General features: G+C 42.1%; 1 protein-coding gene across 8 annotated transcripts in view; it reads left to right on the top strand.

Annotated features, from left to right (window-relative positions):
• LOC144031240 (disheveled-associated activator of morphogenesis 1-like) overlaps positions 1 to 19,232 on the top strand; it is a 94,065-nt gene that overhangs the window by 57,977 nt on the left and 16,856 nt on the right. For 7 of the 8 annotated variants that reach the window (XM_077538148.1, XM_077538140.1, XM_077538144.1 and 4 more), the window contains 9 exons: positions 2,799 to 2,986; positions 3,325 to 3,558; positions 6,633 to 6,740; positions 6,833 to 6,930; positions 8,911 to 8,995; positions 11,300 to 11,406; positions 13,079 to 13,167; positions 14,949 to 15,117; positions 15,853 to 15,960. In XM_077538148.1, coding sequence (XP_077394274.1) covers positions 2,799 to 2,986; positions 3,325 to 3,558; positions 6,633 to 6,740; positions 6,833 to 6,930; positions 8,911 to 8,995; positions 11,300 to 11,406; positions 13,079 to 13,167; positions 14,949 to 15,117; positions 15,853 to 15,960 — 1,186 coding nt within the window. The remainder of the gene's footprint in view (positions 1 to 2,798; positions 2,987 to 3,324; positions 3,559 to 6,632; positions 6,741 to 6,832; positions 6,931 to 8,910; positions 8,996 to 11,299; positions 11,407 to 13,078; positions 13,168 to 14,948; positions 15,118 to 15,852; positions 15,961 to 19,232) is intronic. The other variant, XM_077538141.1, reaches the window with a different exon arrangement.

The following is a 19,232-nucleotide window of genomic DNA, read 5'->3' as shown; positions in this document are numbered from 1 at the left end:
TTAATTGGGCACTCCAAATTGTCCCTAGGTGTGCTTGTGAGTGTGGATGGTTGTTCGTCTCTGTGTGCCCTGCGATTGACTGGCAACCAGTCCAGGGTGTCCCCCGCCAGCTGAGATAGGCGCCAGCGCCCCCCGCGACCCTTGTGAGGAATAAGCGGTCAAGAAAATGGATGGATATATATATATGTATTAGAGGGAGGGGTCAATATGATGAGAAAAAGTGTCAAATTTGCCACTTTTTAATATGACGAGAAAAAAAAAAAGTGGCAAATTTGCCACTTTATAATAGGACGAGAAAAAGTGGCAAATTTGCCACTTTATAAAGTGGCAAATTTGCCACTTTATAAAGTGGCAAATTTGGCACTTTTTAATATGACGAGAAAAAAAAAGTGGCAAATTTGGCACTTTATAATAGGACGAGAAAAAAGTGGAAAATTTGCCACTTTATAAAGTGGCAAATTTGGCACTTTTTAATATGACGAGAAAAAAAAGTGGCAAATTTGGCACTTTTTAATATCACGAGAAAAAAAAAGTGGCAAATTTGCCACTCTTTAATATCACGAGAAAAAAAGTGACAAATTTGCCACTTTTTTTCTCGTCCTATAATTTGCCACTGTTTTTCTCGTCCTATTATAAAGTGGCAAATTTGCCACTTTTTTTTATCGCCGCACGGCTGTGTGTGTGTTTGTGTGAAAGGAAACACATATGTCACGCTACACAAGTCACAGGAGATATTAATTGCTTTAGCAGAGATTAACAATATCATAGTTGTCAGTTCATAAAGTGGCAAATTTGCCACTTTTTTCTCATCATATAAAAGATCCCTTGTTATGAGCTTTGCAGCAATGACACCAATCATCCTCTGAACTTCCTAATACTGTATCAAAGGAAATGTTCACGAAATTGTACCTTGTAGAGTTGCAGTCTCCACGAGGAAGGTCTACCGTTAGCCTAGCATCAACCGAGCGGATTTTGGTGGGCGTGGCCAAGGCGCGCCAGACTTCCGTGTGTTTTTGACTACAAAATGAGATGGGCGTGGCCAAGTCTCATCTTTTCCGTGTGCTCCTGTTTACTTCACGTCTGCACCTGAAGTAATATTGGCTCATTAGTTTCAATAGTTGTTATTAGGGGTGTTAAAAAAAATCGATTCGGCGATATATCGCGATACTACATCGCGCGATTCTCGAATCGATTCAATAATCGGCAGAATCAAATTTATTTTTTATTTTTTTGGGATTCACACCTTGAGCATGGAAGAATGTTATATGAATGGAACATTAAGCCTAAATATTTTATTTTAATGCTGTTCAAACATGAAACGGATTACAACCTCTATAAGACTGAAATTTCAGATAAATAAATAATACATTTTCATATAAATCTTACACTCTACAAGCTTACTGATTAGTATTTTCTAAATTTGAATGAAAAAAATCGCAACAATCGACTTATAAATTCATATCGGGATTAATCGGTATCGAATCGAATCGTGACCTGTGAATCGCGATACGAATCGAATCGTCAGGTACTAGGCAATTCACACCCCTAGTTGTTATCGATCCTGGGATAAGTGAAAGATGTTCTGCTAATCCACGTTTGTATTGTCCCAAATTCATTGAAGCAGTCGTCAGTTAAATATTTGCCACAAACTGTCAGGGCTGCTAATCCGCCTCATGATGCACATTTTCCGGGTGCAGCTACTGGGATTGACACCCCCGTACCGGTGGAACCATAAGTCTTACGTGGAAAATGAACATATTCCCGGAACTGGCTCGACCTTGGCTTTCCAACGGCGTCGGTAACGGCCCTCCACGACCTTCCGGTCCGGAGATACGGCGCCGCGAAATCAGCCACCCGACTCTCGGGAGATGGATTGACACACCCATACCGGTCGAACCATAAGTCCTACGGGGAACATGAACACATCCCCTCCGTCCCGGAGATATCGTGGACCATGCTGTCCTCCTGCTGCTGCTGTTTGTTTGCTCTGGGAGGGGTTGAAGATTGTGAGGGTGGAGTTCGCGCTGAGCTCGTGACGTGTAAAACCGACCTGCTGAAACAGCCCATTTTGAGAGTGCTGTTTGAGCTAATGTGATACAAACGGCCATAGGAAAGGGAAACACGGGTCGTTTATTTCACAACTTTGGGACTTAGTCAGGCTATGGTAAGGCATTCCTATGTCAACACCCCCCCCCCCCACACACACACACACAAAAGTGAACATTTCATATGAGGGGACCTTTAAAAAGTGGCAAATTTGCCACTTTTTTCTCGTCATATTGCGCCCGCCCCCTAAAAAATATATATATTTGTACGTGGCCCTAATACGCCGTCGTAGTATAAGGCACAGTGAGTGACTCAAAATAAATTGGCTTAAAGATGTGGTAGCTAGGGAATCAATGTAACTACCCTAATTATACTATACTACTACACTACTAATATACTTTTGTTGATTCTTTTTTTCCTTTGTATTTTACTCTTCTACCTGCTACTCCAATGATTTTATTGTAACAAACACGGTAAAGTCACACTCCCCCTAAAGAAAACACTATACTGTATTTAGTTAGTTACCGGACTGCATCATGTGTAATACACTTTCTATACTTTAATCTGTTTTTATGTTGAATTTACTCTGTGATTCCCACTGCTTGTGCTTTCCCCTCAAAGTAGAATGTAAATATCAAGTTCAAGTAAGTCAATGATACAATTGCTCTTGCCGCATATGCATAGCTTATCATACTATTTTATCAGCAGGTTTAATTTCTTGGAATTTTGAAAGACAACTTTTCTTTTTCTAGATCATCAGGAACTAAAACAACGTTTTGAAAAGAAAGAAAGGGAGTGCGAGGCCAAGAATAAGGAGAAAGAGGACATGATGGCAATGCTGAACAAGTTGAAAGACAAACTGGAGCGAGAGTGCAACGACCACAAAAAAGCGGAACAACAACTGCTGGAATTGTCTGCTCGGCTGCAGCAACTCGACTCTGTATGTTTGCAAAACAACAATCAAATATTTATCCAAGAATTGAAACCAATGCCTCTGCATTTCACACGCACAAATAATACTGCATACACTTTAAATTTAAAGTTTCCATAAGTTTATTAATGATCTGGTTATGCATGCATGTTAAAATGCATGTGAGATATCCACTATGTATAGTAATTGTTGAGACGTCTATAACCATATAGGAATGAAATTAATTCTAAACAGCCACAATTGCCAAAACAATAATAATTATTATTAATGTATTTATTTATTTTACTTGACACATACTGTGTCAATCATTGCTTTTTTTTAACATCCAAAATTCCTGCTTTAATTAGACATCCAGTGTTCCAGGTGGACCTCCTCTGACACCAGGAGGTTTGGTTCCTCTTATTCCTATTCCACCTTCTCCCCCACCGGGAGTGGCGCCAGCTTTTGGTATTTCTCCATTTGCCCCTCCACCTCCACCACCTCCTCCTCCACCAGGACCTCCTCTCGGAAGTGTAAGGCAGAAAAATATTCCCCAGCCAACAAACCCAATGAAGTCATTCAACTGGAGCAAACTACTTGAGGTACAAGTATTGCTGCCAGACCTGACTAAGACTCTATCTATCTATCTATCTATCTATCTATCTACCAATCAACCTACCCATCTATCTATCTATCTATCTATCTATCTATCTATCTATCTATCTATCCACCAATCAACCTACCCATCCATCCATCCAACCAATCAACCTATCCATCCATCCATCCATCCATCCACCAATCAACCTACCCATCCATCCATCCAAATCAACCTATCATCCATCCATCCATCCATCCATCCATCCACCCACCAATCAACCTATCCATCCATCCATCCATCCACCCACCAATCAACCTATCCATCCATCATCCATCCATCCAACCAATCACCCACCCACCAATCAACCTATCCATCCATCCATCCATCCATCCATCCACCCACCAATCAACCTACCCATCCATCCATCCATCCATCCATCCATCCAACCAATCAACCTATCCATCCACCCACCCATCCATCCATCCATCCATCCATCCATCCACCCATCAACCTACCCATCCATCCATCCAACCTATCCATCCATCCATCCATCCATCCATCCATCCATCCATCCATCCCCAGGGATTGTTAAGGGACCCAATATTGACTACAATGAATGAACCAGCTTTTTTTTTGTAATTCAATTTAATCTAGAATTTTCAGTCTAAGAAGGGTAAAACAGACATTTGTGGCTGCACAGTGTGCAGCGCACACTCCCCTTATCACATACACATTGCACACAAGACAAGACACACCTAAGGTGTTAATCGACTAATTAGAAGATGTTTGAGTTACAAATGGTCAAATAAAAAGGCTATTGTAAAGATATTTTTGGGCAAATTCCTTCATACAGCAGCTTTAACCTTTGTTCAATGACAATTTTCATCGGATGCTTCAACAGCATTATGGTTGCAATTACAGTGTGACTTACCCCATATTGTGAGACAACTTATCCAATGAAGAGGAAACATGTCACATGTTCACACTCTCTATTGTTATTGTTATTACTCTATCTATTCTTATTGATGCTGGACATGTAAAGGGATCCAAAGGGATCAATAAAGTCAAGTCTAAGTCTATTTGATTGCTTATAATTTTCGCTGACACAATATGAAAATTACTTGAATACAAAATATGTACTCGAGACTTTGGTCTTTCATCTGATACCCATTGTGGTAGATTCACTAAGAATGCGCTGTGTCCGCTAATAGCGCAAAATATTGCACCACAACTGCACCCGCAGTCTGCGCCCAGTTACCCACCTTTTCACTAAGGATATTGCTCTAATTGTATACTGGCGAAAACACGGCCACAAAACTGACAGCTGCGAGCAAATTTGCGCCTGATTTACAACACATGGCAAAGGATTTGCGGCAAGAACATTGTAGTATACTAACAGTTGCGAGAAAAATGACATTATCAGAAAGCGAGGTTGGACCGAGCGGTTCAGAAGGGTTTTCCTCATTTAGCGCCATTAATCTGTACAGAACAGAGAGGACAACGAGATAATTCATTCATACAGTTCAAATTATTGGTGCGATCGTTTTTTAAAAATATATTTTCAGAGGTTGGCGTGGGCGTACAAATGCATCTGGCACATAAACATGATCGTAAAATCTCCTCGCCTCCCCGCCATTGCCGATCAGCCTGGGGGGAACGGGCAGTCGGGCACCATGCACTGCTGTCATGACCCCACATTTGAGGAAGCGCCAAGTTTACACCAGCCTTCCATAAACGTTATTTGCGTCACTCAAACTGCGTGTGGCTATTAGCGCTGAAGTTAGTAAATTAGACCCTGTGTATCAATGAGTCTCATTTCCATTTGGGGTAGGCATAACATGCACCAGATGTATGCAAATTACCTAATTTACATATGCTCAAATACTGCCGGCGCACTGGGCGCAATCTGGTTGGCAGCGCACTTAGTGAGGGATTTCCCCATCTGCACGTGTTTAGTGAATTAGGCGCTCCTGGATTGCTCCATTTTTACCGGTTAGCGCCGCGCAAGGGCGATGCAAAACTTTAGTGAATCTACCCCATTGTGTGATGTATTGATTCCAAGAAACAAATATGTGCAATAAGTTTGACATCAAGCTCCACTCTCCCCTATGCATAGTGAATAATAACACCCATTCACTGGTACATATAATGCAGGGGTGTCCAAACTTTTTCATTTGAGGGCCACATACAGAAATTCAGAAAGACACAAGGGCCACATAATGTTATGATGAGAAATTGTGTTTAGTCCTAAAAATTACACAAATAATTTTTGTGCTTTTGCATATTTATAAAAATGGTACAGTATATAAACCAATTTATTTGTAATATGGCAATAGGATTATTATAGTTTTGGAATTTTTCATTTTAGTTTTTTTTAGTTTTTTTTTAGTTTTTTTTTTTAAATTAGTTTTCAGGGTTGTTCTGTTAGGGTTTTTTTTTTAAATTAATTTTAGTTCTTTAATAAATGCTTAGTTTTTAGTTTTGTTAGTTTCAGTATTACTTTTAGTTTTAGTTGTTTTTTTTTTTTGTTTTTTTTAATAATGTGTATTACTTGTGCACAATATTTAAAAATCACCATGGGCCATTGTTCTGGGTCATTATTCCGGTTTATATCAAAATAAATCTACTAAAAATCACATTTAAAATCATCCCCAAAGGCTCATGCATTAAATTAATTACCAAAGACTAAAACGAAGGACATTTTTGCTATAATTATAGTTTTATTTTTAGTTAGTTTTGTAAACACAAAATGTAGTTTCAGTTAGTTTTCTTCGTTTTTGTTTTATTTCGTTAACGAAATTGTAGCTTTGAATTTTAGTTTTTTCGTTTATTTTAGTTAACTAAAATAAACTTTAATAGCACCTATGTTTTTCGGCACCCTCCCTTCTTACTTTGATCATCTCCAAACATTTTTGTTTTTATTTTATTTGAACTGAGTCAAATGCCATTTTTTGCATATGTCGCGGGCCACTAAAAATGGACGGCGGGCCGTAGTTTAGACAACGCTCATATAATGACAGAACACCAAATGATTGGATGAAAAATAAGTAGATAACTATTGTTTTTCTCCCCCCACAGAACAAAATAAAAGGCACCATCTGGACGGAAATTGACGATCTCAGGGCATTCAAAGTTCTGGATCTGGACGAATTCCAGCAGACGTTCTCAGCTTACCAAAGGCCACAAGTAATTTGACACTAAAGCTTTTTGCATTTCACTTTGTACTTGGTACAACATGCCAAAAGATTGTAACATTTAACAATTTTTCTGTTTAACAGAAAGAAACTGACGATGATAATGCCATTGTAAGGAGAGTCAAAGAGCTTTCTGTGATCGATGGTCGCAGAGCGCAGAACTGCAACATTCTGCTCTCACGGTCAGTGTGCGTAAGGAATGAATAAGCCAACTAAACTTGATGTATTTGAGAAGATTATAAAGCGATAGACAATACACTTTGGAGTAGGGCTGCTCACTAAAATCGAAATTCAATTACGATTACGATTATTACACTCCACGGTTACAAAATGGGCTTAATCGTGCCAAAACGATTACTGGATAATAATATTGTTGTGTTGTTTTGAGGCATGCAGCAAACGAGTTCCTCCGCCGCGCTCCCCTCTCAAAAAAAGCTAGTGCTACTAGCTAGTAGCAGTTCGCCCGCGTGCTGCAAGCCACGCTGCACTTGTACGCCTCCTCCAGTCCAAGTTTAAATTTTTTGTCACATACCTACATTCGAAATGGCAGAAGAAGGACCGTCACCGGAACGACTTGCAAACAAACAAGGCAAGAAGAACTCTGTTATTTGGGAACACTTTGGGTTTTCAGTGGCTGATGAAGAGCAAAGACAAGTGCAAGAAGTGTTACACGGTTGTGTCTGCACCCACCGGCAACACGACCAATCTTTTTAACCATCTTAAATACAACCATTGTGTGGTTTATGATGACGTTATGATGAGGAAGAAAACGCGTACGGCGTCGTCGGACTTCGCAATGCAATCCTTAATCGCTGAAACGCTGCACGCAGCAACCCCCTACCCATCAACATCGGAGAGACACAAAAAGATAACAGAATCTATTACGCATTACCTGGCAAAAGGAATGTGCCCCATTAGCACAATTGACAACTCGGTGTTCAGACAAATGGTGAAAACCTTGGACAAACGCTATGCTTTGCCTTCGAGACACCACTTTTCATGAACTGCATTGCCTGCTTTGTACGACAAGCGTCGCATTGAAGTGGAAAATGAATTATTGACAGCTGACTTCTTCGCCATCGCAACAGACTTGTGGTCCAGCCGCACAATGGCCCCTTATATGAGTTTCACCATTCACTTTATCGAGAGCACTTTTTTATTGAATGCAAAATGCCTCCAAGCGTCATTTATGCCCGAGGACCACACGGGTGAAAATATTGCCAATGGCCTGATGGACGCTTTATCAGCATGGAGATTAAAGGAGGAGAAGCTCGTCTGCCTAACAACAGATAACACACCCAACATCATACTAGCAGCGCAGTTGAATGGATGGAGGAGGCTTCAGTGCTTTGGCCACTGACTCCACTTGGCCATCGGTATGTCAGATTAATTTTAAATAACGTTATGCAAATACTACTTTTACTGCCACTAGAATTGAAGCCATGATAAACATTATTACAGAGACATCATTTTGTTTTCATGATTACTGGGTTGTTATCATTTAGGTACTCTGCGGAAGAGATAGGATCATATAGTGGAAGGAAGAGTATGTGAACTTATGTGAACTTAATTTTTTCTCAGAGCGATTTGGTGATCACAAGAATGTTGAGAATGTGAGAGTAATACATCTGTGCCCCATTCACTTGTGAGACCATGTAACAAGCCACATGAAACCGGGGAGGGAACATAGCTACACCTGTACTCACTGTTTTCCACGTCTTCCTCCTTCAACACAGCTGACTCATTATCAGCTCATCAGCAAGCTCTGTAGAAGCCTGATAACAATCCTGTTCATCAAATCAGTTGTGTAGGTGGAGGGAGACATGGAAGTGGAATGGCAGAACAGTGGCTCTCGAGGACCAGGGTTCCCTGCCCCTGGTTTAGACATTAATGGCTGTGTATTGTTATTTTAAGGAGACACCATTGTTGTGCAAACTGTACACTACATTATATTGCACTGCAGTAAAGTCTTGTCCAATGGAAAGATGAGATTTAATAACCTATTTAACAAAATGTGAGAATTATACTCACTGTGAGATCCTGTAAATTATTTGTCCATAATTCTGTTGGCAAACTGTAAAGCGTAATTCGGTTGGTGCCGTCCAATAAAGAACAATCACTTAATAGTTTGTTGTAATAGTATTTTTTGTTTTTTGTCACAGGTTAAAATTGACAAATGGTGAAATTCGATCAGCAATCCTATCCATGGATGAACAGGAAGATTTGCCAAAAGACATGCTCGAGCAGGTAATGCATCTCTGACTGCTGGTCAACAATAACCTATATAATAACCTAGTATATTTGTAGCGTTTGGAAAAGAAAAAAAACAAACGCTGCTGAAGTTCATTCCACTTTTCTATTTAGATCTATTATAGACCAGTGTCTCAAACTCATTGAGGAGTCATTTCGATGCTACATTGGTTTGTTAAATGTTTTTTTGTCATTGCCATTGAAACCTACTTGCTAGACAGCTCTCATTCACATGCGTGTGCGCATGTATATACAGTCAAGCCCGCAAATATTTATACCCCCAGCAATGGTAATTATAATACTGGCTGGATACAACTGACTGAATGACAGGACAAGACGATCTGGCGCTAAGGTGTAGTCCAGGGCTGGCTTAAGAAGGTTGGTGGTGATTGCCAACACCTGACCTTTGCCTCAGCTGTGCCTCCTTTCCCTAAAGAGCAACACAGACACACACACACCCGCGCACACACACACACAAAAGGGGGAAAAGGGAAAATGAAAAAAAAGCAGGGCTCATGGGGAGACTGCAGAAGCCCTAATGCCTTGGTCAGACTACACGAAAACAGCCCGATTTTAGCCCGACGATGTGTCGCGGACAAACGGGGCATGTCGTAAACGATTTTGGGTTGTCTTGATGTAGTGTGCCACGTTCAACGATTGGTCGCCTGTTGTCCGGGACGGTTCACGATCATCAAGACGAAAGTCTAGCATGTTAGAATTTTTGCTCGTCTTGACGCATAATGTGACACACCTACGTCGTCGTCCGTTTGGTTCCACAGCATTGACCAATAGCGAGAGGGAACGAAACGTCAATCAACAGCACTTTATAGCTCTTTTAATTAGTTAATTAATTAATAAATTAATTCATGTTGGCTAAATCATATTTTAAACACTACTAAGGAGCAGGGAGTGCAAGCAATGCGCTCACATCACACTTGTCCCGTGCATGCTCCATTCACGCAGACACTCACAAGACAAAAAAATCGCGTAGTCTGACCTCGGCATAACAGTACCCCCTCCGGCGCCTGACAGCGGTTGAAGTCTCGGATGAGGGATTTGTCCAGGATTGGGCTACCCGGGACCCAGCTATGTTCCTCGGGCCCTGGCTACGGACATCCAGCAAACGGTTGACTGTATAGGCGGGATGTCCGTCCAGAGTGTGGTTTTATCCGGGAAACATGGAATGTGGTGTGGACACGGAGGCTGGCTGGCAACTTGAGGCATACAAAGCAAGGGTTGATCACTCGGTCAACGTCATAGGGACCAATGAAGCGAGGGGCCAGTTTCCTGGAGTCCATTCTCAAAGGTCCTTGGTACTGAGCCAAACGCAAGACGCATCTCCAAGCGCTGAAACATGCCTGAAACCGCCTCATGTGGTCCTGCACGGATGGGACCGCCAGGTCCTTCTTTTGGGAGAGGAACAAAGGAGGCTGGTACCCTAGAAAGCAGTGGAAAGGAGACCTGCCCAGGGATATAGGTATTAGGGTATTAGGCAGGGAGTTGTGTGCATACTTGACCCAGGGTAGTTGAAAGCTTCAGGTGGACGGGTTGCTGTGGGCCATGCATCGGAGGGCGGATTCCAGTTGTTGATTGGCGCGTTGTGTTTGTCCATTAGTTTGTCGGTAGTATCCAGATGACAGGCTAATTGAGATGCCGAGGGCAGAGCAAAACGACTTCCAGACCGGTGAGGTGAACTGGGGGCTTCTATCTGCGATCACCTCGTGCGGAATGCCAGGGTGATGAAGTGTGCAGCTTTGGATAACCTGTCGATGTTAGTGAGTATGGCGGTGTTACCCTTTCACGGAGGGAGACTTGTGACGAGGTCGAGGGCGATGTGGGACCAGGGACGGCTGGGAATTGGCAACGGGCGGAGGTATTCAAAGCTGGGCCGGGTCGACGTCTTGTTTTGGGCACAGACAGCACAAGCTGTGATGTAGGATCGGGTGTCCACCCCCATGGTGGGCCACCAGAAACGCTGGTGCAGGACAAATAGGGTCCTTCTGACTCCAACGTGGCAGGTGAGGCGAGACGTGTGCGCCCACTTCAGGACCAGTGGGCAAACACTGTCTGCGACAAAAAGGTTCTCTGTGACCCACCTCAGCGTGTTAATATTCGGTTAATTTAAACGTCACAAAAACAAATTTAATGCTCGATCAACTTCCCTTATTTGGAATCTGATAGCCAGAATCAGAAGGTCAGAATCTGAATAAGAAAAAGATGCTTGCTGCGCCATGACAACACTGTGAAAATTCAATACATTTATTGATATGTAATTATTATTTTCTTTTTTTGTGTGTTAAGCTTTTAAAGTTTGTTCCTGAGAAAAGTGACATTGAACTGTTGGAGGAACACAAACATGAACTTGAGCGTATGGCCATACCCGACCGCTTTCTGTTTGAGATGAGCAGGTAATTGACTACAGTTCATTGAAATGTCTTTGAACATGACTGTGAACATGTCAAGAGTGACATAATGAATGACTTCTTAATCAATTGATAAACGTATCTTTTGTTGTGACCTTAGCTCCCCCCTGTCTAAAAGCTGGATATTGATACTTGGGTTTGTGGCAATTCTATGCTTCACATTTAAGGGTAGGCTCCTTAATATATTCAAAATCTGGGGTCCCCAATATCCAAAACATACAGGATCCCTCCTACAACGCACTCGATTCAAATACATGATCAGGATAGTTGTCAGTACAGATGCACCAACATGAAAATGCTTGACTGAAACCGAAAACCGAAAATGAGAGGCTTGGTTGAATTATGCCAATGTTTAGTATTTTAACTTTAACTTTACAATTGCCTTTTTATTTGACCATTTATGACTGAAACATCTATTAGTTGATTAACACCTTAGCTGTTAAAAACTGTTTAAGAACTGCCACAATGTCGTCGTTGTCGTGTCATGATATTAAAAGAAGCACATCTGTTAGAACATCAAGTTGATTTCCATGTGGCAAGTTCTAGCACCCTCTGGTGGCTAGTTTTTTTTAGTGCCGTTTAATTTTCACACAGCAGGTTTTGACCCTTCTATGTTTAAAATCCACACTAATGGTCAGATGCAGTGAATGTAATATGCTTGTGAACCGAGTCCATATGTCCGTATGTAATTTGTTTTTATCAAGATCTTGTTTCAATAAGTGTTAAAACTATCACAACTGCTGCGCTTAATGACAAATTAACTCATCTTGATAAATTACGTGATCTATGTCACCGAGTGTCACTGCTACCGCAGGGCTGATCTGATTAACATGGCATGGAACATGGCAGATCGGAATTGGATCATGTCATATGTAAACAGGTGACCACAGATCTTCAATCAGAATTACTTCAGTTGGAATGACAAAAAGTTTCCATGTAAACATGGCCACTGTGTTTGAGGCACATGTAAAACAACAAAGATGGCTGAAATTAGTTTGTTGTTTTAGCTACTGCAGTCAATACAAATCACGTTGTGAATTATGTAACTAAACAAAAGTAATAAAGAGAAATAAATGTTTGTTTAAAATTTTGTATATTGTTTTGCCATTCACGGTCTGTCTCTCCATTGGGGTCGCCATTGTTGAGTAGATTGAAACCAGTTGTGAAGTCGGAGGTCCTCCTCTACAGGTGGGCTTTTAAGGTGGTATGAAAAGATGATTTGACGGGAGCGCGACCATAAAGCCAAGATCAGCGTCGTCCATTTTTAGCCGAAAAATTTCTGTGGCCAAAATACTGGTGCATCCCGAGTTATCGGGCTTCTGCGGAGCTTGCAGATACGCTGATCATATTAATCGGTTGTGTTGGAGGCAAACATCCATGCTGGATAGCATGTTTTGGATGTTTGCACCTATCATAGGTGCCCTCGAGAACCGGATTGGTGATCCCTGTTCTAAATAGAAAAATATGGACGTGTTTCCAATTAAATTAAAATGCATATTTTTAAGCCATGAGTGGAAATTGTCCCACTGTAAACCCACTCAAGCCAAGATTCAAACCTTTGACAAACAATATTCTTTCCTGTGCCGCCACTATTTTATATTTACATTTGTTGTTGAACTGCACTTATACTGTAATATGGCCTACAATTCTCATATAGGATCAACCACTATCAACAGAGACTTTTGTCTCTTTACTTCAAGAAAAAGTTTACTGAAAGAGTGGCTGACTTCAAACCCAAAATCAAAGGTAAGTCTGAAAAAGCATCAGAATTTCTATTAGCCTTTGTGTTTTCTTTTTTTCTAACGACAGTATATATCAGTGGCAAGCGTTGACTTTTTGGAGTGGACATGCTGAAGAGTCACATATGCGAGCGCCCGTAATGGCGCAAGCTGAGAATTTTTGTGGTATTTTTATTATGAATTGTTGACGGGCCGCGGAGCGATTTAGGTACTTAGAGACGTTTACATTTATTAGATGCTCATAGAGTGCGATATTCATAGAAACTGGAGATGGCTGGTTTGAAAACAGACCCTACCTTCTGCCCCCTGCTGTTTTCACGGACCTAATCAAATCGCCGACTTTTCCGGAATGGGGAACAGCACACGATACACGTCACCACACTTAATAAATATTCACGAGTCTAGGGAGGAGGGTCAAAATAGTTCCGACCATAAACGATGCCGACTCGCGATCCGGCGGCGTTATTGTCCGAAAGGAAAAATGAACAAATAAATCAAATCAAATCAAATCAAAATCGGCGGGCCAGTCATGCTAAACGGATGTAAACCGTCTACTCACGAGATGTCTACAGCGCTAAATCTGCTAATTCTGTCCGAGAATGATATCCCTGGTGCCAAGTTCACTGGTATAGACGTTGAAGAACATACTAATGTTCAATTGAAGAGATGACTTGCGTGAAGAGGGCTGAAAAAGATGAGGAAAAGAGCCGGCCCACAGGTAAAGTTTTTTTTTTTCTCCCCCTCAAAGCATTGTCCTACGCGACTGACACTGACATTCTCCATTTTCTACAAGCTATCCTTTCTTTACCACCATATGCCCTGTCTGTCATATCTGGTTGTCTTCAGTCTTTCATAGTTGTTGGGGTACATTTTTATTGCTTTTTTTTTCGTGTATGAGTGTAGCGTGTGTGCGTGTCCCTTGGGCACACTAAAGTTGTGTGTGTGTGCAGTTGGACACTAACTACGTGGCTCAAGCCACGTTCACATAAACGATCGTTAATGTTATTTAAAACACGTAATTCGACACCCCTATTACAATCTTTGTTAGAATGTATGTAGTAAGTGTACATTTACTAGTAAAATGTATGAACATACTCTGCTCTCCTCCCACATTCCAAAGACATGCATGGCAGCTTAATCGGGCGCTCCAAATTGTCCCTAGGTGTGCTCGTGAGTGTGGATGGTTGTTCGTCTCTGTGTGCCCTGCGATTGGCTGGCAACCAGTCCAGGGTGTCCCCCGCCTACTGCCTAGAGCCAGCTGAGATAGGCGCCAGCATCCCCCGCGACCCTTGTGAGGAATAAGCGGTCAAGAAAATGGATGGATGGATGAACATTGATCTATTAACCTCGTAAAAAATGCTCGCTGCAAAACCGTGAATAGTTTGTGGGCTTTCAGCCCTTTCTGTTGATTGCCGCTATCCATCAATGTCTTTTGTCTTCATTAGTAGGTATTCAAAATTTGGTTTACTCCCTTGTCTGTTTGTACAACCGACCGCACAGCAAGATATGACCATTTTATAACTGAATCAACTAGACAAAGGACTTCACGTTGTCCCCGATTCAATTGTTCCAATCCAGGCAAGTGGTTCTTTTGCCGTCCATAGTTCAGGAGGGGGAGTTCCCATGGCGGAAGTGATGACACGTCAAAATGGTCAATAACAGAAACCTGGAAGAAGTTCCCAAACACCTATCTGCTTAATACCTCGTCGACCTTACGACCATACAACAACATCGACGACCGCCATGGTTACCAGTGTATAACTTTGTTTCACGTCTTTGTGATTTCAGCTTTGTGTCTTGCATCCAGGGAGGTAATGAAGAGCCGAACACTACGTCAACTCTTAGAGGTGGTTCTAGCCTTTGGGAACTACATGAATAAAGGACAGCGGGGAAATGCTTCTGGATTTAAAGTCTCAAGCCTAAACAAGATTGCTGACACCAAGTCAAGTATTGACAAGTATGGTTGACAATTGGAAAATGACATTATTTGTTAACTAGACTAAGTGCAATTTTTGTAGAAATTGGGTGGGAATGCTAATAGCTGAATGCTAATGAAGGAAATAGAAAGATAAATGATGTGAAAATTACAAATCAATCCACCCATTCTAAGTCAGCAGTAGTCACCTACCCTAAATTACTAGTATAGTAAAGTTAGTAAAGCAGGCCTGGGTAACGCAAGGTGGATGTTTTACCAGTGAGCTAAGCAACATGTTCACACTCATGGCTAATGGCGTATTTGTATTTAAAAGTGTCATCTGATGCTGAAAGGTATCAACGCTGATTGGGGACACATGCGTTTCATCGTTTCAGTAAAATTATAATGCATTTCCTGATATGATAGTCAGTTGGGATACATCTGTACCCTTGAGGAAATGGAAGTGGAAGTATAAGGAAGTGGACGTGGAAGTGGGACTTAGAAAAAGTTCAATGTCAGTCCCATTGAAAATGAATTGGGAAAAGTTGATCTTTAACGTTAAATTGTGCAAGTACTGTAAAGTAACGTGGAATATTCCCAGGAAGGCATGAATTTTTTAAACAACTTGAAATTTGAACTGTGTAAATCGGAAGTATTTTGTGGGAGTTGTTTGAAGGCAAAACAGTGAGGAGAATAAAATGCTATAATAAGTAAGAATAAAGAATCTCAGTAGGCCTAACATATGAGGGAATGTTGTGGGTTATTTTCTCTTTGTAGAAACATAACTTTGCTCAACTACATTGTCACTGTATTGGAGAAGAAGTTCCCGAGGGTAGTGGCCCTGAGTGATGAGTTACAAAATGTGCAAGAAGCGGCAAAGGTCAAGTAAGTACAGATCCACATTTTTTTTTTTTAAATCACAAGTAATAATTTGAGAGCTTGTTACATCCTGATTATAATTAACAATTGGAATGTTAGGTATGGCAACATTATTAAGAATTTGTAGAGTCCTATTTGTAAACAATAGCCACGCTTGCCCACATCGATATGCTTTTGGGGCATTATTTCTGGGACTTCTACCATGGCTGTTCTCCATGGGTAAGTACGTTTTGTGTTTAAATAGTGTCATTTTGTCGTGTTTCATTTATTCTGAGCTGATTTTTTGTCTTAAATGTCCGACTGATGTCATGCTATGCAGCTAGCTAGCGTCCCTCTCCAAAAAACGAGTTTGCAAACGGTTTTATTTTGAAATATACCGGATTACCTTAATGTGAGACGCACGATTTCCTCTCGGGCTCGTGTAATTTCTTCAGCTTCATGAAAATCCGCATGCGGCGTCCGGAAGAAATAGAACGCTTGCGGAAACCTTCCGCATCGCCGCAGTCGCTCCGCACCGCAGACGCACCGCACCGAAGCTGGTGTGAATTGACACGTAGACTTGAATGCATTCTATCCTTGCGGCGTCCGTACGGCCGCCGTACAGAGAACGCACCGTGTCCGTTCCTCAGTCAGTGTGAATTGGGCTTTAAAGTGAAGTGGGAGCTGGAGTCAACCACTGCGGTGGAACAGCAGACAAGTGCCAACCAGATGCCTTGGTGGATGCAGTGGTGGCAGCAAACATTTAGGAGCCCTTTTAGGAGAGACGACGATCTCCATGAATGGAGGCGTCCGGTAGTTCAAGGAGTCGATACTCACGGCAATGCCATGTCTTGAAAGAAGCCAAGGTGGAGGTGGACGGTGACTGCGGCAAATGATTGGGAAAAGGTTGAACAGGACCCATTACAGCATAAGGCTTTGCTATTAATTGAAATTCAATTACAATTTCGATTATTACCCTCCGCGATTACAAAATTGGCATAATCGTACAAAAACAACTATTAATACTAGGGCTGAAATAAGTCCACATAATTTCTGCCTCGGAAACCTGTAGGGTTGGGTGCTGGGGGTCGGGGTGTGTTCGGGGGTTTGGGGGTCGGGGGTGGTGGGGCCTGGGTCGTGGTGGATGGCGGGTTTGGGTGGGGTGCGGGGGGATGGGGGCTGGGGACCGGTGGGGCGCTGTGGGGGCCCGCTGGGCCTCGTTCTGCGGCCTTGGGCTCGGGGGTGTGGGCCGGGGCTGGGGCGGGGGTGTTCCGGGTGTCTGGGTCGGCTCGCCGACCGGTGTCCGCTCGGGTGGCTTGGGGGTGGCCTTGGTGCTGCCGCGGCCTGGGGATTCCGGGGGGGGGGAGTGCTCGCTCTGCTGGACCGCGGTTGACGGCTTCTTTCTTTGGTGGTGGTCCTTATGCATGCCAGATCCGTCGCACCAGCATCTACTGAAACTCAACAGAAGTACCCTCTCCCTCCCACAGCCCCTTGAATCAGTTGGTGCTGGTGTCTGTGGTTCTCACTTTGCTTTATCAATCCTTCCCTCCTTCCTCTCTTTAGTTTTTCCTCTGGTCACTTGAGATCTTAATTTATTAGAAGTATGAGGTTTCTGGGGTTGGCATAAGACTCTGGTTTTGTAACCACGCAGGAGGGGTCTTGTTGGTGCTGGACTTCACTTTGATGGATTGGATGTACTGGCTTCTATGGATCTCACTCTGCCTTATCGATCCTTCCCTCCTTCCTCTCTTTAGTTTTTCCTCTGGGCTCTTGAGATCTCGCTAAATTTGCTGGAATTTAGAGGCTTCCGGGGTTGGCGTAAGACTTTGATTTTGTAATCATGGGGAAGGCAGGAAGTGTTTGGTCGGTGCTGGATTTCACTTTGATTTACCTTTCTTTTCTCTTTATTTCTTTTTTTTTCTGACCTTTTCTCTGGTCTCCTGACCATTTAAACCTCACGACTCTGGCAAGATTCTGAAGTACCTGGTTAAGGCGAAGGGTAATGGGATATTTATAAGGTTTTAGGTGAATGAATGAGTATAAATTTATACGTATTTGCACGCACGCACGCGCACGCACGCAAACGCACACACGCAAACGCACGCACGCACGCAAACGCACGCACGCAAACGCACGCACGCAAACGCACGCACGCAAACGCACGCACACATACACACAAAAAAAACAAAACAAAAAAAAGAGCAATGATGACAAGACGTTGAATCGGTAAGACTACCGAATGAACAATTCTGAGCTCTTTTAAAAAAAATAAAAAAAAAAATTAAAAAAAAGGCATGCTGTTACAAAAGTCAAATATACAATTCCATGCAAAATATTATTATTCTATCTATTCAGTTTGAACTGTTGCAACAGATGTAAGTAACACAACTTAGTCCTGAAGTTGTGTTCAAGCTCCAGTTGAGCGCTAAGACATAATTATGCTGGCATTGTATTGTACGGCGCCTGTTGCCAGTGTTTAGCAGTGACTGCTAGCTAACAGCGAGCTAACAGCAGCAAGCTAGCTGCGCTAGCTAGCAGCGGTAAAGTGCTCCAGCCGTCTGATTACTTTTCCTACTGATCACTTATTAACAAAGCAGGCTTACCCAAATGTGCTATTTATTTAGCGGACAAAATTGCTATTGTGGGTGTGACATCACTTTAGTTCCATTGACTAAAATCTATGGGGAGAGATTTGTCTAAAATTTCACTTTCAGAGGAAAATAGTTTGCTGTCAAGCTTAAAGGTGGGTTCAAGGATATTTTTGTCGCTGCGACTTCCGGGGGTGGATCATCTTAACAATTGTTTCTCGATCCTGTCAATCAATATGCGTAACGACGTTGTGTGTGCTCGTTCCTAGCTGCGCATGCGCACTTCGAGCATTTGTAGCATGTAGCTAGCTTCGTGTAGTGAGCTTCGGATTCGGCTATTCATCGTAGCTCCACCGAGCTGACTGCGTATTTTGAAAGTAGCTGAGCTGCAGCCCTAATAATATTAATTTTGATTTGTTTTGAGGCACGCCCACACGAGTTCTTTCACCAGCCTCCCCTGTCAAAACTAGCTTGCACCCCACAAGCCATACTACATACGCTGCACCCCAACTTCAAAGTTTTGCTAACATAAATAACATTATTATAAATTCTGTTTGGTCCAAAACTTACATAACTATAGTGTTTCAAATTATTTTATTTGTCTTAATATTTTAAAATGTTTAAACACTTTCATGCTTTGAAAATAAATAAATAAATTAAAACATAAATAAATAATCGATTTGAATAATTGTGATTTCAATTATTTCCAAA

Source organism: Festucalex cinctus, chromosome 12, assembly GCF_051991245.1.
Source record: "Festucalex cinctus isolate MCC-2025b chromosome 12, RoL_Fcin_1.0, whole genome shotgun sequence".
NCBI lineage: Eukaryota > Metazoa > Chordata > Actinopteri > Syngnathiformes > Syngnathidae > Festucalex > Festucalex cinctus.
The sequence above is the reverse complement of the archived record's forward strand: the minus strand, read 5'-3'. Positions and strand labels throughout refer to the sequence as shown.